The following is a 27,115-nucleotide window of genomic DNA, read 5'->3' on the forward strand; positions in this document are numbered from 1 at the left end:
CAATGTATGTGCTTGGTTCGAGGAGCACCAGCCTGAGTTTATCGTGCTCCCCTGGCCATCCAACTCCCCGCATTCAAATCCAATCGAGAATCTACGGGACCGCCGGCCGAAGTGGCCGTGCGGTTAAAGGCGCTGCAGTCTGGAACCGCAAGACCGCTACGGTCGCCGGTTCGAATCCTGCCTCGGGCATCGATGTTTGTGATGTCCTTAGGTTAATTAGGTTTAACTAGTTCTAAGTTCTAGGGGACTAATGACCTCAGAAGTTGTGTCCCATAGTGCTCAGAGCCATTTGAACCATCTACGGGACCACCTTGATCGCGCTGTTTGCGCCATGGATTCTCGACCGATAAACCAGCGTAGCCCGCAACGGCACTGGAGCCAACATGACTCCACGTCCTTGTCGGTAAGTTGCAGAACCTTACTGACACTCTTCCTGCACTTTCTGCAGCTCTTCGTGCTGCGAAAGATGCTTTTCAGGCGTTTGACAGGTGGTCAGTTTAAGGTGACTGCACAGAGTACATTCCTTAAGGACAATCACTGAAACTTTACGAAATCTGTTAATCACCATCGTTCGTACACAAATCACTTTCGCCGTGAATAACCTAAACAACAGTCTTCCAAGTACACAAACAACTGCTTTCTGCTTTCGAAAGCTCAGATAAATGCAACGGCTGGAAAATGGTGGGAGAGTAACTACCAAAACTTCCATTTCATTCAACTTTGGGCAAAGGTCTTTGAACAATAAACATAAAGTACTGTTCCAACGTGAGAGAGTACTTTGTCTTACTGCGTTGACTGTACTAATACCAACAATATTTATTCAGTGTCAAACTCATGTGATAATTTCGATTGGGAAATACTGACGTTGATTCAGTCAGTGATGTGGTACTAATGTTTCTTATACTTGGCTGCAAAGAGCAACTAATACATGTCAAATGAAACGATACTAGACTGCCTAGATTCATCTATCCAATATCTGCAAGCAGTTTCGTGCAAGGAAAGTCCTTCCAGTTTAAGACCAGAATATAAAACGTTGTAACGGTTCCTACATTAGATATCGCTAACGCACACTTATGTGGTGTTGCTGAATCCGATGTTAGCTTCTTTCAGCAGAAGTTTTTCTTCCCCGAGATTTGCCGACAAGGCAACTACTTGAGCTGGTTGGTTAGTAATCACTAGATCGCGTGATGATATCCTTCGTTGAACAATATTCTTCCAGTATCAACCCACACACGTAGAGTGTATAATTGGGGGTGGTCTGTCCTTGGATTGATCAGTAGACAATAAGCATTGCCATCTATTTGACATTTATTTTATCCTCCATGTTTACTTTCCTTTCAGATCTGAAAGTGACAATATAAACAGAAACTTAGGTTGCACAAGGAATACAATATGAAGAAAGATGTTAAACATTTTAGCACATTAGAATTTGCCCTTGTTCCACAATACGAAACTAAATCGCAAAATTTGTGTTGGAACTTTTGACTGAGTGTAATTACGTGTTCCGTCCGGACAACACAGTTTGATAAGGCTAGTACACACTGGTATAACGTGGTCACCCTTAATATTTCATGAACGAGTGAGGAAATCAAAAAGAAGTTTTGAAAAGGTACCATGAGAGTCCCTAAGCGACGTTGTTCATTTTAATGTGTTTACTTTAAAATCTAGAATGACAGACTTTACTAACGAGATTCAATTGATCACCAATAGGTGAGACAAGTGATGTAAAAAGCGTTAATATTCCTCTATAATCGCCTCATAAAAATGAGGAAATGCGCCGAAAGTTAAGGGAAAGGCTCGAGGCAAAGCTAATTGGATAATTGCATTAATTGATTCCTTCACATCCACATTCAAAATATTGCCCCTTCGTTACAACAGAAGAAACAATTTTCAGTTCTTTACAGCAATTTCAATTCCAACGAGATTCGCTTCTTAAAAGGATCTTCTGTGGGATGTTTACAATTTTTTTAATTATTTTTTCTGTTTTACAAAATACTTATGTATTTGAAAGTTCGTGACTTAAATTTTGGTTGAAGCAATAGTGTACTCCCAGTTCATATAACTGTCATAGATTCTGACATTTTTTCGTTTCTTGCTTGACGTAACGAAAAAAGAGTCTACGGGAAGGAGAACTAACCTGAACTACTTTCCCATTTACATTCGTAGAATGTTTTAAACAAAACATTTGGAAGCATTATAACTATGCCTATACTCTTCTTTTCCGGAGCTCTGAAGTGTCATTACAAGATACATCGTCCGAACTAAGAAGACGATTTTCCTCACAGCTCGGATAATTTTTTTATCGCCCCCCTAAGATTCTGTGAGATGTTGAGGATGCACACGTAAAGTTTTGGATTAAGTCGCTATTCCGCTTTCGTCGCAGACAACTAAGTATTCCTTGAGCTCCCGTGTTGTGCATTCAGCGTGACCGCGAGCCGCGCGGCACTAACCAAAGAGTCTGATGGCGTAGAAGACGAATCCGATGAAGAGCACGTTTGCGTGCCCGATGGATTCGATGATGGGTCCCGAGAGCACAAGCAGCGGGATGCCGGCCAGCCCGGCCACGGTGATGGTGACGCCCATCAGCGAGCGGGAGCCGCCCAAGTCCTGCAGCAGCCAGAACAGGAAGCTCTCGATGTAGCCCCACGCCGTGCCTGCAACACCACGTAAGGACACGTCACGTTGTGAACAATTTAACACAGGTGTACTATCTAAATTGTAAATACGAGGGGGGGGGGGGCGATCAATAATAGTGCAACACTTTTTCCTCTAAAAGAAGGTTGGTTTTATTAAGGATTCCAACATACAACATTATTCCCTACTCTTTTGGGCACAAAACTCTATTTTTCCAACATATTCTCCGTTCAATGCAACGGCTTTACGCCACTTTACTGAGGGGCTTGTATGACCTCACGGTACCACCCTATTGGTCGACATCGGAGCCAGGGTCTTGCTGCCTCAATAACCTCACCATCAACCACCTATTTCCCGCCAATTGCTTCCTTCATTGGGCCGAACAGATGAAAATCGGAAGGTTGCTCGTTAAGGTCTTCTGTTAGGCGACTAGGAACCCAGCGGGCGCACACCTTCGAGTACCCCAACTGCTGGACAAGTCCAACTGAGCAGCGAGGTGGTTGGTTGTGATCCGTAGATCACCTCGAGTAAGAGTGTCCGCACGTCCCAACATTTAGGAGTCACAGCTGTGTGCGTCAGGCCGGCACGCGGGCGAGCGGACAGGTTTGCGCAGTCTTGTTGCCATGATGACAGACACCTCGTACAACACCCCACGTTTTTCTTCATTCCCAGGTATCCGTAGACATTCAGCTAGTGCCTTCGAATATATGCGATGCTCTGATTTTCCGCTAGAAGGAACTCAATGACGTCTCTCTGCTTGGAACGCAGAAGCACTTTTGAAAGCTATGTACAGCGCCACCATCTATCTGAACTTCTTGAAACTACAGAGGCTGAAGCCCTTGTGTACCACGGTGTGCCACACCAAATACCGCAGTTTTTCAACTGAAATTGGCCGAAAAGAAACGTTTTTTATTACTTACTCAACGCCCCTCGTGTTATTTGATTATGCCGAAGCCCTTGCCGAGGTGGTTACACCGGTTCCCAGCAGATCATCCAAATAAAGCGCCGTCAGCTAGCACTTTGAAGGGTGGCCATCAGGGTTTTTTCCGTACATAATCTGTAACCGGGGTGCACCCGGCCCTCGCCATTGAGAAGTAGCACCTGTGGGCCACGAAAGTGGCAACGGGAGAGAGGTGTCATGGACCGACGCCCTTTATATCAACCTACGATAAAGCCTTTGGGCTGAGGGTAACACGGCGAACATTTGGTGCCTCTGAGGCCTGTTCGAAAAAGAGTTATCTGATTATTTGAGTTGTGGCCTGTGAGTTTATGTGATTGACTCAAATTTTCTGAAAAATTTAAATTACCTTTGTAACGTACTTCGTGATTACACAGGGGCAGCGCCGATAGGGAACCGATATAATACGTATGACACTGTCTTGTATGGCACTGTCTTGTATGGCACTGTCTTGTATGGCACTGTCTTGTATGGCACTGTCTTGTATGACACTGTCTTGTATGACACTGTCTTGTATGACACTGTCTTGTATGACACTGTCTTGTATGACACTGTCTTGTATGACGGACAACTGCACCCTTAAGTACACACCGTGAATAATAATCACTTAGCGACCGGTTTTGAAATCTAGAAGCTACATCATCAGATTAAATATGGTGAATCGTGACAAAGTGCAACATGGACGGGACCGAACATTTCCTGAATATGAATCGGCTAACTGCGTCATTTATTCATAAACAAAGAATTTCCGGTCCCGTCCATGTTGCAACTATAATGTCATAATTCACCATATTCAATCGTATGACGTGGCTCTTACGTTGTGAAACTGGTCGTTAAATAAATTACCTAGTAGAGTAGCAAAGCTGTTATTATTCATTTTGAATCGTTTGTCGCGGCGCTGCTGTGTGACAGAATGTGCGCGGCTCTTCAATGTTTGATACGTAGTTGCGTGGTCGAGCGTGTTGTATGCAGAGTTAAAAGTTGGGTTCATGTGAGGCCAAATTCGTAAGTACGAGACAACGGCCTTGATACTTCTAGGCTGATGTATAAGACACCAGTATTATCGCCGTCCGGGGTGGCCGTGCGGTTCTAGGCGCTACAGTCGAACCGCAAGACCGCTACGGTCGCAGGTTCGAATCCTGCCTCGGGCATGGATGTGTGTGATGTCCTTAGGTTAGTTAGGTTTATTTAGCCCTAAGTTCTAGGGGACTCAGAAGTTAAGTCCCATAGTGCTCAGAGCCATTTTTGAACCAGTAATATCAAGATCCTGCCCCATAATTGGTAGTCGCTAATCAGAGTGTGATCGTAATGAAGGGAGTGGAAGAAGCATTGTCACAGAAGTTGACGCCGTCCTCTCAGAGTCTCAGACGAACTGTGATACTTCACATTTACTCAAATTGGAAATACTGTGAGGCGCACAAAGTCACTTAGACTGAGCTTCTCAATAATAGTTGTTACACATTAAAACTGTAGCTCTGATCTCATCACTCACCTACATCGTTGTTATCATCACTTGTACCTTTCATTCTGACAGAGTGTCGTCGTGTTATCAATGATATGAAATACTGAAAAGATCAGTACTGTCAGTTATTTTCTTATTAATTGCAATTGATCAGTAATGATGTTTCAATGAGTTAGCTATAATGTTCCATAATAATCAAAGGCAATGTTCATTACAACGATTCAACTGAATTAACAATAAAGTAAAAATTAATAGAAGTAATACTGACAAATTAAGATTAAAACGAAAGTAATATAAATTCTGCACGTTTTATTTCATGGGTTCTATTGCGTTGGTAATTTATGTTCGTTTGAGCGGCTCGTGTTCCGGCGACACAATTGCGCTGAAGTTAATTGTTTTAATTCATTGAAATGACTTCTTAATTATTTAAGATTGATAATTTCGATGAGCTTCATTTGTACAACCCTTGAGTTCAGTGCATATGAGTAATCGTTACTGCGAGACTACGTATTATTTCCGTAACACTGTTTCTCGCAAGTCAAACATTTCAGTAATGATAGTTTGGTTCAAATGGCTCTGAGCACTATGCGACTTAGCTTCTGAGGTCATCAGTCGCCTAGAACTTAGAACTACTTAAACCTAACTAACCTAAGGACACCACACACATCCATGCCCGAGGCTGGATTCGGACCTGCGACCGTAGCGGTCGCTCGGCTCCAGACTGTAGCGCCTAGAACCGCACGGCTACTCTGGCCGGCAATGATAGTTTGCTTACCATTCCTAATAATTAATTTTGATTTCATTAACAGTTTAAAACAATTGCTAACAATTTTCCACCTTCTGTTGGCACACGTTTACTTTAAGAAATACGTAATTATTGCTGTTCCTACTGTTGATTAGGTGACGAACAGATCTATACCTGACACAGCTGATGACAAGATATTCGCATTCAGTGATTTCGAGATATTATCCAACTGAACTCTCAACTGTTCTATTCCTAAAACTCATTCACTTGATTTTGCTGCGGGTTATTCCGAATTTAGTGGTATCCCTTCTTTCGTTTCGTCTACACTATGTGTTATTACAGTGTCTTACATACACTATTCAAGTAAACAGAGTAGAGAAAGTTATTTGTGAAAATACCTTGTTATACATTTTCTCCATTCATCAGTTATTCACTTCGGAAATTATTGCCCTGAAATTTTCACGCGATCACTGTCAATTTTTGCATATCCTATTACAAACGGGGGGGGGGGGGGGGAGGAGGAGGAGGAGGAGGTTACGTCACTACCTTGGCAAGGCGCTTTCTCACTTCTGCTGTCCCGTGACGCTCTTATGCGTCAACCGACACGATACCCTCGACTCATTCCAGCGAAAAAGTAAAGTAAGTTTCACAGCTCTAATCACAGTCATGTCGCTAGAGACCAGTCAGTCTAATTGTACATGGACACAACAGGAACCATCCCAGAATTCGCCTCATGGAGCATGAGCAAATTCTGGGAAATTAAACCTGCATGACCAGGCGGGGTTTTGAGCCAGCTCCACGCTACATGAACAGTTTCCAGTGCCTGGACGATTCCGTCACCACCCTGATTGTTCCAGACAGCTCTTAGCGATCTGAAGATGCTACTACATGCTGCGGCATAGTGTGGAAGGGAGACTAGGACCGTGAAACATCTGGACAAATTTAAACTTTCATTCACGAGCAGTTATTTCCGTCCAACTCAAAATTACATTTCTTCGGTACTTCGTTCTAACATTCTACGCTTCTGCCTTTCTCGCATACCGTACTCGACTAGCACACTTGTGAGAACACACACTGAAAAGTGATTTCAATCCATCTCAGAACTAATCTTTCTATTTGTAGCGGAGTGAACACTAAAATAAAATTTCATGCGAAATAACTAGGGTGTCACAAGTCCGGCTCTGTTTCCACAAGGAATGCAGTTGGACCGTTATGGAGTCTGGAAGAGATTGAAACTTTACTAACGAAGCCGCAAAGCATCGACTAACAATAGTATTCTACACGACTGACTGAGGAAGGCAAGGTTCTGGGAAACAATGAATCAAAAATAGTTCGTCTCATCCAAGAAATCTTAAATCTAGATAACCCATAACAGGCTTCAATTCCGTAAATAAGTCCGTTAAATAAGACCGTCGTGTACATTCGAGCCTCGATACCAGCACGCGATTTTAATTCATTGGGAGATTTCATCAAAGTGCACATCAGTCACGAATTCGATCACGAATATTTCAGCAGTAAACTGCAGTTTATTGATATTACCTAACATATTTCATAAGTCGTGTTTCTTAGCAGGACAAACGGAAACTGTATGTAACAGTTTACTGTTACAACTAAAGTTAAGTTTCTGCACGCCTAATCCCGAATCTGTTTCACGAACATTATCCATATCTGCAATGAGACACTTATTTCCCGCCACTGAAGTATTTATAGATCACCTTGACGGTGAAGAATGTTAATTAAGAGAATTGAGTGCAGCTTACGTTTTCCAAGGTGAGCAAGAGAAACCGAATAAAGGCAACGACCAGACTGACAGAGATGCTAACTGAAGCTGCATTTGGGATCAGATTTCGTTATGTTGAAAGTTATGACAATGTGGCAGAATGACATTCTTAAACGTCAACTTATTTTTCCTCCGACTAGTAATTTACGTTACACATATTTAGATTAAGATTTTAGTTTGAATTATTTTTTTTATAGTTTCAGACATTTGTATTATTAACAGATCAATGACTTTGATGACTGGAGTAACTGAAATACTCGCTCCAGTCACATTAATGTGACCATGTTCACCGTCAACGTCAACTCTCAGACGGCAGCTGGGGGAACTAACAGTGGAGGGAACGTTAAGTGTGTTGCTAGGGCGCGGAAAACAGTGCAGTCATTGTCGCAATGCGGAAGCGCTGCGATTTGTCTGGCGTCCGAAGCTGCACGACATTGGCTTTCGGAACAATGGTGGAAGCAGTTTTATACTGCATCCGACAGACAGCTGTTTGCGTGTGCATCGTCAAACATCTGAAAGGTAACACCCTGCAACAATCGTCCGAAGGGTCCAGACCGGAGGAAGAAGCGTTATGGTCTGAGATATGTTTTCGTGGCATTCCCTTGGTAATATCGTCATTCTGGAAGGCACGACGGATCAACGCCAAGTATGCATCTAACCTTGGGGGCCACTGTACCCCTACAAATGCGATTTGTTTTTCCTCGACACGATGGCACCTACCAGCAGGGCAATGCAAGGTGTCACACAGCTCTTAGTGTATATGAGTGGTTCGAAGAGCACCAGCACGGTTTTACTGTACTGTCCTCGTTACCAAACTCACCGGGTATAAACTAATCGAGAATATGTGGGACCACCTCGATCGGACTGTTCGCGTCATGGATTCTCAACCGAGAAACCTGGCGCAGCAGACCACAGCAATGGAGTCGGCATGGCTCCACATCCCTGACGGCACATTTCTTCCTTCATGTCTCGCGATGCAAAAGGTGGTTTTTCAGGCTTTTGGCCGGTGATCATAACGTGAATGCACAGTGTATTTTAAGGGCGTGTGAGTAGCGTCACGTGAAGTGCACTGTAATGGCACGATTTCGTACTATCGATAATTATCGAGAGAATGCAGTTAGTGTATTATTTATACAGGCAAGTATATTGAATTTGCTGGAGTCATAACAAGGGTGAAATAAGAAGGGATCTATACGGCTTTCCGGATTGGGAAGGAGCGCCCGGTCCCCGGCGTGAATCCGCCCGGAGGACTTGTGTCAAGGTCCGGTGAGCCGGCCAGTCTGTGGATAGTTTTTAGGCGGTTTTCCACCTGCATCGGCGCATGCGGGCTAGTTCCTCTTATTCTACCTCAGCTACACTATATCAGCCATTGCTGCGCAAACAAGTTCTCCACGTACGCGTACACCACCATTGCTCTACCACGCAAACGTAGGGGTTACACTCGTCTGGTGAGAGACGTTCCCTGGGGGGAGGGGGGGGGGGGCACCGGGGGCCGAACCACACAATAACCCTGGGTTCGGTGTGGGGCGGCGGAGGGGTGGACTGCGGTAGTCATCGTGGGGTTGTGGACCACTGTGGCTGCGGCGGGGACGGAGCCTCTCCGTCGTTTCTAGGCCCCAGTTAACATACAATACAATACAATACAGTAGGGGATCTAAGAGCCTGCACAAAGAAGAACGCTATTGTCATAGCGTCGCGTGTGGAGCTGGAGGGAAAAATTTGACAACCTGTAGACATTAGGAGGAGGACGCGAAGTACCTGGGGAAAATATACTTAAAATTTGAAGAGCTACATGTCACTAAGAGTGCTAGGAATGAATTTTAGTCCCCTAAAATCTTCAGTCACTTAGACAGAAAATGATCTAATTAACTACACCTACTGGTTGTTGCAATGGTACGACACTAGCTTTTTCGTTAGGAACGATAGCGGTTCAAATACTCATCCAGATTTAGATTTCGCGTTGTTTCACTAAATCTCTTTCTTACAGATACGATCGATTTCCTTCCCCATCTGAGCTTCTGTTCTATATGTGATAACTAGGACATCGTCGACGAGACGTTTTACTCCCATCTTCCTTACAACCAATTATAGTTAATACATTGAGGTGTAGGAATCAACATGGATTCCGGAAACAGCGATCTTGTGAGACCCAACTCGCTTTATTTGTTCATGAGACCCAGAAAATATTAGATATAGGCTCCCAGGTAGAGGCTATTTTTCTTGACATCCGGAAGGCGTTCGATACAGTTCCGCACTGTCGCCTGATAAAGTAATAGCCTACGGAATATCAGACCAGCTGTGTGGTTGGATTGAAGAGCTTTTAGCAAGCAGAACACAGCATGTTGTTCTCAATGGAGAGACGTCTCCAGACGTTAAAGCAACCTCTGGCGTGCCACAGAGGAGTATTATGAGACCATTGCTTTTCACAATATATATAAATGACCTAGTAGATAGTGTCGGAAGTTCCATGCTGCTTTTCGCGGATGATGATGATGTAGTATACAGAGAAGTTGCAGCATCATAAAATTGCAGCGAAATGCAGGAAGATCTGCAGCGGATAGGCACTTTGTGCAGAGAGTGGCAGCTGACCCTAAACATAGACAAATGTAATGTATTGCGAATACATAGAAAGAAGGATCCTTTATTGTACGATTATATGATAGCGGAATAAACACTGGTAGCAGTTACTTCTGTAAAATATCTGGGAGTATCCGTGCGGAACGATTTGAAGTGGAATGGTCATATAAAATTGTTGGTAAGGCGAGTGCCAAGTTGAGATTCATTGGGAGAGTCCTTAGAAAATGTAGTGCTTCAACAAAGGAGGTGGCTTACAAAACACTCGTTCGACCTATACTTGAGTATTGCTCATCAGTGAGGGATCCGTACCAGGTCGGTTTGACGGAGGAGATAGAGAAGATCCAAAGAGGGGCGGCGCGTTTCGTCACAGGGTTATTTGGTAAGCGTGACAGCGTTACGGAGATGTTTAGCAAACTCAAGTGGCAGACTCTGCAAGAGAGGCGCTCTGCATCGCGGTGTAGCTTGCTGTCCAGGTTTCGAGATGGTGCGTTTCTGGATGAGGTATCGAATATATTGCTTCCCCCTACTTATACCTCCAGAGGAGATGACGAATGTAAAATTAGAGAGATTCGAGCGCGCACGGAGGCTTTCCGGCAGTCGTTTCTTCCCGCGAACCATACGCGACTGGAACAGGAAAGGGAGGTAATGACAGTAGCACGTAAAGTGCCCTCCGCCACACACCGTTGAGTTGCTTGCGGAGTGTAAATGTAGATGCAGAAGTCATTATGAACTCTCCTACGGTAAATTAAAGAGAGAATACCGTACAACAGAAAGTCCATAGGCTTATCGAGAGACAAGAGTGGCAAGAGTGTGCCTCCTGCCAGTTCTCGCGTACGAGAAACGGAAGCGTGTGACGCTGGGAGTGCAGAGACTCACCGAGCACGAAGATGACGCAGAGCAGCGCCAGCAGCTCGACGTTCTTGAGCACGGTGAGCACGTCGGTGACGACGTTCTTGGCGGGCGTCTTGAACTCCAGGCTGATGGTGAGGATGAGCAGCCCGCTGGCGATCTTCAGCGCCGCGTACAGGTAGAAGGCGGGCCTGCCGATCACAAACACCGTCACTGGGGGCTACCGCTGTCTGGTGAACGTAGACTGCAGCAGTATTCCTAGAAGCCTTGGTCAGTTTAAGATCGTACACGTGTTACCTGAACATTAGGCACATTACACACATATCGGGCTTTACCACGTACCGATCGCTTTGTTCACGTACGTGAACTGTGTCTAACTAGACTCCCCTAGAAACCAGACGCGGTGAACCGTCTAGAAACAGTGACGATATATGAATGGGCCGTGTTACGGAACATTTCCGTTCTGCGCAGTTATCCTCCTTTGTTATTTAAAAATAAACAGTATTTATAGAAAAATTATAAATCGTTTATTCGAAAATTGTTGATTTGTAACGTGAAACAGAGGATGATGTAGTAAAAATATAAAGAATACAGATTTATCATATAGCGCTAGAAAACGCTATTTTCTCGGATAAAAAAAGTCCAATATCGCTTCAAGATCTCGTCGAGCTTGTGTAAAGCATGCTTCTGTTTTTAATTTTTCGCGTTTATCGGTAATAACTGGAAGCGGTTTCCTCTAATCATGATGAACGTTCTATTGAGTAAAAAGTAACAATAGTTACAGTTTTTTTTATATTTGTGCATGTAAACTCTACTTGCGCCAGTAGTAACGCCTTTGTTAGACAGAAGTGCAGAATATCAATAATTTAAGAACAGTCTTAATCGCATTTATTATTGCTATAATACCGTCAACCGGTTTGAACCCGACGTAGGAGTCATCTTCTGGGCGTTTACACCATTGGTAGACTGTTGGTGGTGTCACTCCTGTCGTCGGGTTTGTAAGTAGGCTGTTTGTGTTTTCTTATTGGCAACGTTACGTAGCGCTCTGTATGAAAATCACTGGCTGTGCTGTGTGCAGTCTATGGCTAGTTTGCATTGTTGTCTGCCATTGTAGGGTTGGGCAGCTGGATGTGAACAGCGCGTAGCGTTGCGCAGTTGGAGGTGAGCCGCCAGCAGTGGTGGATGTGGGGAGAGAGATGGCGGAGTTTTGAAATTTTTAAGACTGGATGTCATGAACTGCTATATATATTATGAATATTAAGGTAAATACATTGTTTGTTCTCTATTAAAATCTTTCATTTGCTAACTATGCCTATCAGTAGTTAGTGCCTTCCGTAGTTTGAATCTTTTATTTAGCTGGCAGTAGTGGCGCTCGCTGTATTGCAGTAGTTCGAGTAACGAAGATTTTTGTGAGGTAAGTGATTTGTGAAATGTATAGGTTAATGCTAGTCAGGGCCATTCTTTTGTAGGGATTATTGAAAGTCAGATTGCGTTGCGCTGCAAATATTGTGTGTCAGTTAAAGCACAGTCTTGTATAATTTTTCGAAAGGGGACGTTTCAGGCTGAAAGCGGTTGGCGGTATTATAACAATAATAAATGCGATTAAGACTCTTTTTGAATTATTGATTAATCATACTAATCGCTGCTTCTCTCCACAACCACGTTGTCCAAAAAGTGCAGAAGTTACACAACAAATTTTTATTACTTACAAAACGCAATAAGGATATAATTCTGTAAAGATTTAAAACACGCAACGGTCTAACACTGAATGATGGCTGTTCAAATCACGTGCAAAATCAGCAACCAAAACAAACAAAGAAGAAATAGAGGTTGTTGGCTGGAAGTTCCTCTCTTACACATTCATTTATGTTTCTTTCCCTTCCAATGCTACAAATACTACCGGTAATCTTATTTACTGCGGGATTTATGTATTATACCAAAGCTACCAAACGTAGTTTTCGTAAAGCGCAGCTCTATTACACGCCCTGCACTCGCATCTGTGTTTACACCAAAGCTAGGGTACTGCCGTGTGTAAAACTGGAATTGCAACTGCAAAATATCCGTGCTTTACAAAAATCAATTCGCTATATTTCTTTCTAACAGCAAAAACTCAACAAATTTTTATTTTTCGTTTACGGCGTGAAGAGTAGGATGTTATACAAATTTACGGAACAGTAATTACACTATTATTTTCTTTTAGTTTGTGCATGAACACCACAGATCAGCAACTTCTACCATATTCACACGATAGCAGTACATACTTAGATGTAACAAATGCTGCTCTGAGTCGAGGTGCTTTTTAAGCGGTTTAAGTGCGAGCCAGTTGAATGCTATACGAGAACACCAGGCGTCCAGCAGCACAAGTAGCTAAGGCGACAGACTACAAGACCGCCCCTAGTGGATTCAAGTCGCTTTTTCTTCTCTTTTGTTCTTATTTACCACGAAACATTTCTATGGCTACACCTAATCACGTTTCTTTCAAAGTAATAATAACAACAAACATAGTAGTAAATTAGGAGTGAGGAACAATAGCTGTATAACAGGAATCGCGATGAAACTTTATCAATATACTACATTCATTCACGTACTGCAGTAAAGCTACACCAGACTACATCTACTTCGAGTAGCACTGCTTATAATATTTGTATCACTTTTCGTGCATCGGTCAAAAGCTGCTCCGTCCCATATTCGTGGAAAGGAAATCCTACCTGCTGTTTTGCATCCAGCTGTATTTCGATACTAGACGTGATCAGGTTGTTAGGTTTTAGTCTATAATGTATCAGGACGCTTGATCCTTACCTGTAAATTTTTTAACGCGTCTTTCAAGGGCGTTTGAAGAAGGGCATGAATGTTTAATGGAACATGACAAATACAAATACACTCGAAGGAAAAAGAAAGCGACGCACCACGAAACAATTATCCGATGGGGACGGAAATTTGTAAATATCATTACATGTGCAGACAGACTGTACAGTTTTAGAAAAATTGGAGGATTATTTTTTTTTTTTCTTTTCTTCAAGAGGAAGAGCTTCACAAATGCAGCAAGTCAGTAACGAGTTGGTCCAGCTTTGGCAGTTATTCGCCTTGCCACTGATGATGGAGATCGTCGAAATCTCGAGTTGGATGGAGGGCTCAATGGTCCAGACGTTCTCAATTGAGGAGAGATACGACCACCTTGTTGGCTAAAGTAGGGTTTGGCAAGCACGAATATGAAAGTAGAAATTCTCGCCGTGTTGCGGACGGGCATTATTTTGCTGAAATGTAAGTTCAGGATGGCTTGCCATGAAGCGCGCTGCGGATGACAACCAAAGGGGCCGTGGTATGACAAGAAACGGGACCCCAGACCACCACGCCTGGTTGTTGGGCCACATGGCAGACAAAAGTCAGGATGGTGTCCCACCGCTGTCCGCGGCGTCTTCAGACACGTCTTCAGCCAGGACTCCCATTGAATGGAGTAGAATTGTCTTCGATGGTGAATCACGCTTCGAATTCAGGCTCGATGACCATCTAAGACGTGTCTGGAACGTCCCGGACAGCAGTGGGACATGAACCTGAAGTTAGCCAATCAGGCCGTTGAGCGTGCAAATTCAAGCGGATTCGATCCTTACTATTGCCCCACGTCTATTTTTTGTATCCATTTCTTGGTCAGTTTTAGGAAACCAACGAAGACGACGTTTGGCGACAACGTCTCTGAATGGACGCTTGAATTTGCGCACGCAGCGGCCTGATCGACTAATCTCAATCTCAATCCCAATAAGGTGGAGAATGCGCAACACACCCAATTTTTACTTAACAGTTATTTCTACAACTCACACCGCTACACGCTTAAAAGCTACACACACACACACACACACACACACACACACACACACACACACACACACACACACACACACACACACACGAGAGAGAGAGAGACTCACCTGAAGTCTGTGTAGGGCTTGCCTTTGCTGAAGTAGTCAATGAGCGCCCCAGAGAGCGGCGAGCTGATCATGCCGCCGATGGTGGCGTAGATGCGCTGCAGGCCGTAGTCCGCCTTCTGCTCGCGCAGGATGGCTATGACGGCGCCCTCGAACATGGCGAAGGCGGTGCCGCCGATGATGCCGATGAAAACGCGGATGCTGAGGTACAGCCAGAAGGTGAGCCTGACGTCCAGCTCGCGCTTCTCCAGGCGCTCGCGGCAAGCCAGAGTGCGGTTCACAGTGGCCAGACAGCGCGCGGAGCAGTTGGCCAGCCGCGCACCCCACGGCAACGTCACCGACACGCCGCCCTCCAGCTGCCGGTCACGCAACACGATCCGTGTCAGTAAGACAAGCATATTCCCAACAATTTTATGAAATGGACAATGAAAAAGGGATGGGATGAGATGGGGTGAGGTGAGGTGAGGTGAGGTGAGTGGAATCGTGATGTACAGCCGCACAGGGCATTGTGGTAATAGTAACTCAGATTTACCGCTTCTCATCAGCGGTTGCCTTAACCGCTTCGGCCTTACGGGCAGGGTCCCTGACCGACTAACTTCCAACTTATCTCACGCTGGAATGCAGCGTCCCTCGTCCGTTAACCAACCACTCGCAAATTATTGATCACCGTAGGATTTCGGACGATATTAGTGGATCCGCACTGAAACACAGCTCAAATATTTCATTTCTGTAAGAGCGCGACAACTCCTCGACGTTCGTTTCAGTGTGGACGCGTTATATCGTCCGAACTCCTACGGGAATCAATAATTCGCAAGTAGGGGGTTAATGGACGAGCAACGCTGCATTGCAGCTTGAGATAAGTTGGAAGTTAGTGGGTCAGAGACAACCGCTCTTGAAAAGCGGTAATCTGGGTTCGAGTCCCGGTCCGCCACAGATTTTGAACTGTCACCACTGCATTAACAACGCCCTGTGCGGCTGAAAATCGCACTTTCCCACGCATCCCTTTCCGCTGTTTGTCTGTGCAATGTTTCATAAAAATGTATGCATCAGCTGCATCATCACGAGTGTTGTCTCTTCTGTCGGAGATGTTTAATTGTACGGACACCACTCAAATACAGACATTCTCGATAGCACCCAAGGAGCAAGTGAGGGAAGCGCTGGGGAGACATTGTTGCAAGTCTACATGAGCAAACGACCATCCAGGAGTAGTCAGCCGCGCTGGTGGAGGAATGGGACGCCCTACCAGAACTCCCTACCAACCTTACGGGCAGTACGGAAGAACCCTGCAGAACAAGCACTGCCGCCGCTGATGATTATGAAGTCTGTTATGAACCATATACTGTCTTTTGTAATGTCCAGGGGACCATAATAATTCGCCGTGTTGTTCTTAAGGCTCCTCCTACCGATAGAGATTGGCGGTCCATGAACCAGTTCTGGACGTGACGTTGCAGCATGGGAAGGCATCTTCTGATGTGCAGTTGTAGCATCTCCGAATGTTGTTCAGTCACGAGTTCCTTCATCTTCCAATAGACCTTTTCCCTTACATTTTCTCTTCAATGCTGAGTTATTAAAACTTATCTTTCGGAGTCACTTCTGTGTAGTGAATGTCGCTATCAGTCACATTCTGTGCTATACAGCAACAGTCCTTTGTATGTATGCGCCAAGTTTGAGTTATACTACTTGGAAGAAACAGCATGCTGAAGTTAGTTTGGTTCTTAAGTTTGACACGCCAGTTCATATAACAAGCACGAAGAAACCTACATTTTCTTATTTCAAGATTACTAGTGAACAAATTGAGCTCGTCATCGTGTAATTAGAATAACGCTAAAACAGCGGTACGAACTGAGGCTATCACGTGAAGGCATTATCAAGCAAGACATATCGAAGACAAATTTGGCGGAAAGTTACTAGACGCGAATCCCATGAATGTAAGATTATTCAAATTCAAATGGCTCTGAGCACTATGGGACTTAACATCTGAGGTCATCAGTACCCTAGAACTTGGAACTACTTGAAACTAACTAACCTAAGGACATCACACACATCCATGCCCGAAGCAGGATTCGAACCTGCGACCGTAGTGGTCGTGCGGTTCCAGACTGAAGTGCCTAGAACCGCTCGACCACAGCGTCCGGCTGTAAGAGTATTGTTCCAGCGTTTGGCGTCTATAGTATATCAAATTAGCATGGGAACAGAGATCCATATAATTCAGATAGACGCTTTTAAGATTTTAATATATCAGTATAGGCAATACAAAACTGCAGGAAAAATGGTAGGGAAACTTAAGCTGTAGTCGCTAGAAGGAAGACTATACAGTTTTTGGGAAACCCTGTTGCGATTATTTAGAGCTCTTGTATTCGACGAAGACCATTATGCCGCCACCAACGCATAATTCACATAAATGATCAGAAGGGGATGAGACAGATTAGGTTACGATCATAGGCATATATAAATTCATTTTTCCTTTCGGGAAGTGGAATAGGAAAGAAAAACAATAAAATCGTCCAGGAAAGTACAGTGGCTTGTGGTCGTATACATACATTTGGATACCATGAAGCCTGCACAGATACAATGCAGCTGTTTGAAGAACTGTATCATTTGCCTACATTACAGGAGACACCAGAATTTTCTGTGGAAAATTGAAGTCTAATGGCATTACCTGCTAAGAGAGGACAAGGCGCATGCTGGAATACTTAATCTGAAATCCTTTCGTTGCACATTTATTGCACCTTTCTTTCACAAAATATGGGTGTTGCTTCTCAAAGGTAGGTGCATGACTGACGACTGCAGGTCTAGTGTAATTAATAACGGTGAAGGTCAAAAGAGGAGGAATCCAGGCACCGGCACATGTCCAACTCTACTCTACAGGAGCAACGTGGAATCCTGGAGCTTTCCATCCCCAACCGATGGGTGGGTAACCAAGAGCTCATATTCTCTCACTTTAGCATTCCGCAGTTTGGCGTTGGTACTAGGATAATGGACTGCAGTCTGAAGATTACTAACTTTACCTCATCTTACCCCCTCTTTCCGATCAAGTACAGTCGATGGGAGATTACATGTGTTAAAGTATTGCCGCTGGACTGTTTCGAGTCTCTGTTGGGTAAACAGATGCAGTACCTTACAAAGCCTGAAAGAGGTTTGGTGTAGCAAACCCGAAACAATGCCAAGTAAAATAGACGCTGTGCACAAGTTAGTATAACGCTAACTAAAGGTGTTAGCGGATCAGTGCAACGGTATTTTATTGTTCATGATCTGCTGCTAGTTTTACACACTTGCTCCATTTGGACAGTTAACTAGTCTGTATAATCTCTGGAGTACGGTTTGAAAGTAGCTCTGCGACATAAGACTTCCACGTACAGTATATGAAGTACGGAAATGAAATACATTAATTTCCCCAAAATCTTTCAGGAAACATGGGCTCTGAATGTTAAGTTAAATCATGAAATATTCCTTTTGGAGTTGTTTGTTCGTCATGCCTGGATTCCTGAGTGTGTATTAGTATTGCCTTTAATGGCAACGCTTCGGCTTCGAATCCCTGTCAGACATACAGCTGTAATATGTTACGCAGCATGGATGGAGTTTGGCGTAAGTTTCGTGTCATTCTGAGAACAATAGCTCTGTTCACTACTATACACTTCTCTCTTGTACATATGACATCATACTCAATATCTATTACACCACTGTTGCTTTTACCATATCGTCCCGCAAGTCTCCGCAATGATTCTATTATCCCAAACATCTAGTGTAGTTCCTAATTTCATTGTGTTTACGCTGGATTATTACCTCGTGCACAGTATTTTAATAGGTACATTAACACATTGCCGAGCTGTGGGCAATGCTTGTCCTAATAACGCGTACTATTCTCAACATTTATGTTACTAATACTTCCAGGTTTAGTAACTGTTCTGACAAGCTGCCATTTCTTTCATCCGGAGTTACAGCAACATTTTGCCTGGGCGTACGCTAAACGTATTGATGATAATATCGTAACAAGGAGAACCAGGTTCAAGACTACCACAAATTATGTAAGGGTTTCAAGGTGTCCCGTTTTTATTGTAGTTGCTCCTCCCTCTAGGTTAAGTTCATTACAGCAGGAAAAATAAGCACAGGGGGGAGATATTTCTTTTTGGAGCGCATAATACGGAGCCGGCATACCGACCGGCCTCGGCAGATCCTGTGCGAGCTGGTCGGGACACGCCCACCGCTCTACCGGCTCTCACGCCAACCTTGAGCTTCTTGTTGCTTTGGTAGCATTTTTCAAGTGAACCAACGACTTGCAAAGTGCAGAGAGCCTAGTAACTCATTTCACAATTTTTGGTACTCGACATTTTTCCCACTGAAAATTCATTCATGCGTAGCCCAGACTTACAGACAGCATCAAGAGAGAAAGCAGAAATCGCAAAATTAAGCTAACGTGAAACCTTGCGACACCGAAAAAGTCAAGTTCAAAACCTGAATGCCGACTGTGCAATTTGTAGCAAGACTGTTGCAAATGAACTGATAACTATATCGCCATTTCCCCAACTTGGAGTTATCTGTTGAAATTCTACTTTACGACTATTTCCGTATTTTTTAAATGTGAAAATAAATTTAGTATCCCCAACCATTTATTTTGGGACATGCGTCTGTGAACCAAGCCGGAAGGAAACACTTTCAGATATTATCCTGAATAAAATAACAGAACAATAATTGCACTATGACTGACGGGATCCAGTCACATACTGAATGAAACTTTGTTTTTCTGTTGTCGTTTGCTCATTGCATCTTACTTCCGAGCAACCCAAGCACTGCAATATCTCATTTATCCGCCAACACAGGGAAAGCGAATTTAAGTTAGAATGTGTCCCTTGTGATATATACAGGGTGTTACAAAAAGGTACGGCCAAACTTTCAGGAAACATTCCTCACACACAAAGAAAGAAAAGATGTTATGTGGACATGTGTCCGGAAAAGCCTAATTTCCATGTTAAGCTCATTTTAGTTTCGTCAGTATGTTCTGTACTTCCTCGATTCACCGCCAGTTGGCTCAATTGAAGGAAGGTAATGTTCACTTCGGTGCTTGTGTTGACATGAGACTCATTGCTCTATAGTACTAACATCAAGCACATCAGTACGTAGCATCAACAGGTTAGTGTTCAACACGAACGTGGTTTTGCAGTCAGTGCAATGTTTACAAATGCGGAGTTGGCAGATGCTCATTTGATGTATGGATTAGCACGGGGCAATAGCCGTGGCGCGGTACCTTTGTATCGAGACATTTCCAGAACGAAGGTGTCCCGACAGGAAGACATTCGAAGCAATTGATCGGCGTCTTAGGGAGCACGGAACATTCCAGCCTATGACTCGCGACTGGGGAAGACCTAGAACGACGAGGACACCTGCAATGGACGAGGCAATTCTTCGTGCAGTTGACGATAACCCTAATGTCAACGTCAGAGAAGTTGCTGCTGTACAAGGTAACGTTGATCACGCCACTGTATGGAGAGTGCTACGGGAGAACCAGTTGTTTCCGTACCATGTACAGCGTGTGCAGGCACTATCAGCAGCTGATTGGCCTCCACGGGTACACTTCTGCGAATGGTTCAGCCAACAATGTGTCAATCCTCATTTCAGCGCAAATGTTCTGTTGCTCTGTGTTTCCATTCCATGATTAATGTGATTTGAAGAGAAGTAATAAAATGACCTCTAACATGGAAAGTAAGCGTTTCCGGACACATGTCCACATAACATATTTTCTTTCTTTGTGTGTGAGGAATGTTTCCTGAAAGTTTGGCTGTACCTTTATATCATCAGCCAATTCAATCATTAAATGATGTGGCCTCTTCGAGTCGTGGATTCAGGTAGGCTTTCAGCAGTCTTCTCCAAGTGGGACGGTCTTGGGAAGTTCTCTGCTAGGTGTTACCAGCGACCTTCTTGATGTCTTTGTCCCATCTGTCTGGTGGTCTGCCTCTAGGCCTCCGGTGCTCTTTCTGACTCCACTCCAGTACTAACTTCATCCATCTGATGTCTTTTCTTCTTGCGACGTGGATACCCCACTGCCATTTCAAGGAACCTAAGATTGCATTAACCTTCGTCACAGACCGGATGTCATCCGCCCTTTTCCTATCCTTTCTTGTATAGCCCAGCATTGATCTCTCCATGGCTCTCTGTGCTGTCCTAAGTTTCCCTTTTGTAAATGAGTTCAGTGTCCATGTCTCGCAGCCATACATCATAGGAAGAATTCATTGGTCAAATACTGCTTTCTTCAGATTTACTGGCATTTTTGATCTGAATACTGTGGAATTCTTCCCAAATGCTTGCCAGTCAAGCTTGATGCGTCGATAGATTTCTGGCCTTATGTCCCCCTTCATATTTACAATATGGCCAAGGTAGACATATTCACTGACCTCTTCTAGTAGACTGTCCTTGACTTTCACATCTCCAGCTGGGACCCATTTGTTGGACATTACTTTTGTTTTGGAAAGGTTCATGTTCAAGCCAACCAGCTGACATTACGATGCAAGAACTGTAACTAAGTTTTGGAGCTCTGTGAAGTCTTTGGCCAGTAAGGCAATATCATCAGCAAATCTCAAGTTGGTAAGCCTTCTTCCATTAATTCTAATACCCTTACCTTCCCAGCTCAGCTTTGACGTAGCCATTTCCAATACAGCAGAGAACAGTTTTGGGGAGATGGGATCGCCTTGCTTGACACCCCTCATGATGCGGAATTCTTGAGTTGATTCGCCGATGTTAATTTAAGCTGAAGAATTCTCGTAGATTTTCCTAAGCACTTCAATGTATGCTGCTCCCATTCCTTGATCACTCAAAGCTTGGAGGATAGCTACATGGAGCTACATGGCTAACGGAGTCAAATGCCTTTTCAATGTCAACAAAAGCAATGTAGAGAGGCAGTCGGTATTCATTCGCTCTGCGTATCACTTCACTAATATATAAGTACTAATATATTAGTACGAGCACAGGTTGTAAACCCATGGTTGGGTAAGTCGACCGCTTGTGATAAGCGGGTAATCCGGGTTCGAGTCCCGGTCAATCATAAATTTCATTTCCTTCATTCCATTACACAGCTTAGGGGTGTCCATATTCGCAACTGGGAAACATTCATCTAGTCCACATTTAATCTCTCATTATATAATCACCATAGAATACGGTCCTTTACATTTCACGAGGTGCATTTGTTACACCTGGTGTTGCGGTCTACAATACTGAAAACATCAGCTGATTAATTTTTTTCATGGTATCACTGAACCGATCTTGGGAAAAGATTCATCGACCAATATGCAGAATCAACACTTTATGTTTGTTAGGAATTTCACCGGAGGAAATGCAGCAGTAAAGCGTACACATACTTTAAATCACTAGTGACGACTTTAGTATCTTAATAAATGCCGTGCTTTGGCAACACAGAAGTATGAATAGTTTTCTCATTGACTTACTCGGTTTCTTTCAGCTGCCTAACTGCATGAATCACGATGTGCAAACTGGGGTCTTTTGTTTCACATCTATTAGTAAGATAACGCACAGGATGGTGCGGGAGCAGTTGGGAAGAACAGAACTCTAATTCAAATGATCTGTACAGTGCATATACCCATAATCCCTTTATTTGTACGTTCCGAGAACATTTACCGACATTCGGCTTGCAAGAATAGACACGCCATATCATTCCGCCCGAAACACGAGCTTCCATTCACCGGCTAGTGCAGCCATGTCCAATTAGGCCGGCACTCGAATCCGTGTGAGCTGTTATTCCCCTCACTGCGTAGTCTATCAACGTTCTATCTATCTACCTACTCATTATTATTTGAATTCAAAGCATGACTGAAAACTTCATATACGAGAGGTCAATCTTTCTCCAATTGTTGTTTTCAGAAACAGGGCGGAGATTCAGCTACGGCTTAACATCACTCTCTTACCCCGAGCCTGCTTGAACAGCTCCTAATGACGGATCACCAGTGACAACAGCGAGGAGAGGAGGAGGACAACAACCCGAACAGTACATAACTTATCCCGTCTTCCTGAAACTCTATACATATCTACTTTACGCATAAATATTTCGGGGTATGTTGAATATTTTGTCAGCGAATATCTGTAGGAAATCATATAAAGAGCATGCTAACGTCCTAAGGAGCATGGTTGGAATGTTGTTAATCGTTTGCTGTGTACGAACTGGAAAATACGATGAGGGTGATGGGCAAGCTGACGACATATTTATCAGGGGTTAATGATGTAAAATGGAAATAGGGCAAAAGCTTGTCAGACAACTGTCGTGTGCAACAAAATCGGTGTATTGTGTATCAGGTGTTCACACCGTTATGAATAAGAAAGTGGGTAGCGCGCCTTGAGTTACTACTAGCATCGCTAATGTACAATTATTCTCTGGTCTGGAATGAAGCCAGCGATAATCACAACCTATTGATTTCCATGCCTTTGCCACAATCTGATGATTAAATAAAGAATATTTATTGAGATACAAGAACCCTGATTGTCTTGGATGAGGAGAGAAATGCATTCAGAATTCTTGGAGAACGTTGTATGAAAGAACTAAAAGGGAGAGGAGAGAACTACTTCATTTGCTGTACGTTGTAATTTTAATAGACAAGACGCCCTTCCAAATTGTAGGAGCTGCTGACTATAATTCGCAGTTACTATCTTGGAACACGCAGTTAACCAAACTGCTGAACTGTAGTCTCCATTACCTCTCCTTATTGCATGTAAGAAGAATTTTCTGATTTTTATTATTAACTATACAATTAGTAAGCTTTGATTCTGAAATTGAAGAACACTTTTTTATCTCTAATCATTTTCTATATCGTATCATCTGTTTGCCTACACGTGAAATACGCCTGCAGCGACCGTTGAAGGCTGCCATTTCATTGTTCCACACAGGAACACTCACGCAAGCTGATACCTCCATAGATTAGTCTGTGTAAGGCATAGTTAGGACGTGTACTACTTTTGTTAGCGCTATTTTATCAAAATTAGAGCTTACAGAGTTCTTAGTACAGTTAATTTTCCAGCCACTTAAGAGTGTGGCTCTTGGCCGGAATGGCGTTAATCCAATGTATAAGACATCCCATTTTTAATAAGCTAGAGTACCTGAGTCGTGTGCATTGAGATTCCTGGATAGGGTATTGATGAGGGCTACTACGTGACTTATGTTCTGAGGAAATAACTCAGTGTGGCTGTCAGATCCGTGGCACTCCTCCAGTAAGAGGAGCAATCCTTCATTCTAGTTGGACTAAAACCCAAAATAAGCAAGTGTCACATTATTGCAGCAAATAAAACAAATTAAGGGATACTTGACTAATCTGCAATTCTAGAGTGAGTAGCAACCTTAAAAACGGTACACAATGACAAGCATCTCTTCTTGTAGGTGTTAAGAGCTACACGGGCTAAATTATCGTCGTGGTGGTGGGTCGAGGCGTTGTCATGGCAAATCTGCGAACGAAAGAAAATTCTTACTGGCCGATTACTTCATCCATTGGTGACAACTGTCCATTAACAGGTTTCTCCAAGCTCACTATAGATAATTCAGGGGACCAACTCTTCAGTTAAATGCAATAGAGGAAGATTAGGTATAGCTATAGGAATTGGCAGGACTGAATCTAAAGATTTACTAGAGTCCACGTAAGCAATACGATAGAACCCGGCTAAGGCACCTGAGAAAACAGTCGTTTACGTAACACGAAATTTCAACAATGTACTTTGCCAAGATGTTCAGGTAATGCCTGTAGAATGAGCGTCTTCGCTACATCGCGCCTCCTTGATATTTCTTCACTCCCCTTTTTTTTTTACTCTTATCGGGTAAAGGGGGGAAAAGGGCGGCTTCATCGCCCAGAATGATGCTGGGCGCGAACTCCAGTCCTTCCCTACTGTGTGTGTGTGTGTGTGTGTGTGTGTGTGTGTGTGTGTTTGTTTTTGTTCTTAGCATAAGTTAATTTAAGTAGTGCGTAAGTCTAGGGACCGATGACCTCAGCAGTTCGGGCTGACGTAATTTGTGTGATGGTAGTGATGATGATGATGATGATGATGATGATGATGGCGTGTGACGAGGACCTCCCGTCGGGTAGACCGCTCGCTTGGTGCAAGTCTTTCGATTTGACGCCACTTCGGCGACTTGCGCGTCGATGGGGATGAAATGATGATGATTAGGACAACACCCAGTCCCTGAGAGGAGAAAATCTCCGACCCAGGTTTGACAGTCTGTCGCGCACACCACTCAGCTACCGGGGGCGGACGTAATAAACGTGTAACTTCGTATTCGAAGTTCCCTCGTACTAATGCAATCAAATGACACATGATCGGGTACGTTGTTTCAGCAGCACCGTACGAAACATCTCACACAGGTAGTTTGGCTTAAAGACATAGATAACAGAAGACCTTTAGACGAGTACAGGTAAGCGTTCTCGGACACTGACCTCTTCGAAGCGGTCCTCGCACGTGGCGTTGCGGCTGGAGTTGAGTGGCAGGGTGACGGCGGCGTGTTGCGGGCTGCCTGCGCCCGTGACGGACAGCCAGAGGCGCCGGCGGTCGTCCGTGGCGTTGACGCCGCCTGCAGGCGCGTACAGCTCGCAGCGAGACCCCTCCTCCGCGGCAGGGGGTGCAGCCGTGGTCGCCTCCGTGCCGTTGGCGCTGGATGCAGGCGCCCGCCCGGGGCTGCAGCGCATGCGCACCAACCCCGACGTGGGGAAGAAGACGGCGTTGGAACTGGCTGTGCCCGGCAGCACTCTCACCGACGTCCGGAAGCGCTCGTTCAGGTGCTGCGACAGGTGCGCGCGGATGTCCGGGTCTTCAGACTCGTGCCACGCCTGCGACACACGATACAACGGTCACTGGGCTACGCTTCACTTAAATGATACGTAACAATATCACGAGAAATGTAGTCTCGGCTGGAAACGGCAACGGAAGAAACAAAAATGCTTTTAGAAGCGATTTCAAAGACAAAAGGTTCGTAATTGGACCTCCATTTGATATTCTCGTTCACTATCGAACTTCCAGCCCCCTGAAACTTTTTCTGTATGTCAAACCCGATAGGCTGCTACTCAGTTTTTGTTAACTCCGTAACTTCTCATAACTGGCCTGGTGGCCCAATTCATAGGTATAACAAGAGGGAGGCCTCAGAGACAGATAACTAATCCTGCCGGCCGGGGTGGCCGAGTGGTTCTAGACACTTCAGTCTGGAACCGCGTTACCGCTACGGTCGCAGGTTCGAATCTGCCTCGGGCATGGATGTACGTGATGTTCTTAGGTTAGTTAGGTTTTAGTAGTTCTGCGTTCTAGGGGACTGATGACCACAGAAGTTAAGTCCCATAGTGCTCAGAGCCATTTGAATTAACCCAGCTTCCATTTTTGAGAAAACCACAAGGAAAGACACATTCGACTACCATTGTATACCCGAACTCTGCCGTAGCGACCAAGGCATCTGGACGGGAAGCAGAGACCATGTTATTCTGTAGGTTTTTTTCTCATTTTCATTTTTTCGTCATCGAAATTGATAGCCATAGAGGGTTAAAAAGGTAAGCAAATCAATAAAGAATAAAGGCCAATAAATTTCTGAAACTACTTGGATTGGTGAAGAATTAAAATTTTAAGCCGCCTTCTATGAGAATATTTCTGAGAAACACAGCTGTGAAGACGAACATTGAATGCACGCAACCACATAAGGGAAAATAAACTAACCCTGTCGCAATTGGTAGTATACATAAAATGACGCATTCGTTCACTATGCAATATTCCACGATACTGTCTGGAAAGCTAACGTCTAAAGTTTTTCTGTGCTTATAAGTAACTAATTATTAATTTGGTCTTAGTGGTATAGAGGAGGAACAATTTAAAGAATATTTTCGTTATATGTTCTAAACCCTGGAAACTGACGACTGCAATTTACAAAACAAAACTTGAGAATGTTTGGAAATTATACTTTGTTTATAATAACTTTTGTGTGATGTTGGATTCCTGGAGTATATGAACTCGTAAAGTCATTTATGAGGGCATATTTACAGATGAGGTTCAACCGACTTCAACGGCGAACTATAAACTTGTGTGCCGGTTATGTTTATTTTTATCGCCAAGAAAAAAAAAAACCATTTACAGGCTACAAAACTGCAATCCAGCGCGAATTGCACAAACGTGCTGACGCAATAACGATTAACAGCACGATTCATAACTTATTTTCAGCACAGATTTTTTGCAT

General features: G+C 43.9%; 1 protein-coding gene across 2 annotated transcripts in view; it reads right to left on the reverse strand.

Moving 5' to 3' along the window:
* The window catches only part of LOC126412102 (major facilitator superfamily domain-containing protein 6-like), a 329,018-nt gene that overhangs the window by 13,478 nt on the left and 288,425 nt on the right, over window positions 1-27,115 (reverse strand). For both annotated transcript variants that reach the window (XM_050081535.1, XM_050081541.1), the window contains exons 5-8: window positions 25,341-25,730; window positions 14,929-15,281; window positions 11,033-11,196; window positions 2,451-2,654 (exon numbers count right to left, since the gene is read on the reverse strand). In XM_050081535.1, the coding sequence (XP_049937492.1) occupies window positions 2,451-2,654; window positions 11,033-11,196; window positions 14,929-15,281; window positions 25,341-25,730 (1,111 nt within the window). The remainder of the gene's footprint in view (window positions 1-2,450; window positions 2,655-11,032; window positions 11,197-14,928; window positions 15,282-25,340; window positions 25,731-27,115) is intronic.

The sequence above is a fragment of the Schistocerca serialis genome, chromosome 1 (assembly GCF_023864345.2).
Source record: "Schistocerca serialis cubense isolate TAMUIC-IGC-003099 chromosome 1, iqSchSeri2.2, whole genome shotgun sequence".
NCBI lineage: Eukaryota > Metazoa > Arthropoda > Insecta > Orthoptera > Acrididae > Schistocerca > Schistocerca serialis.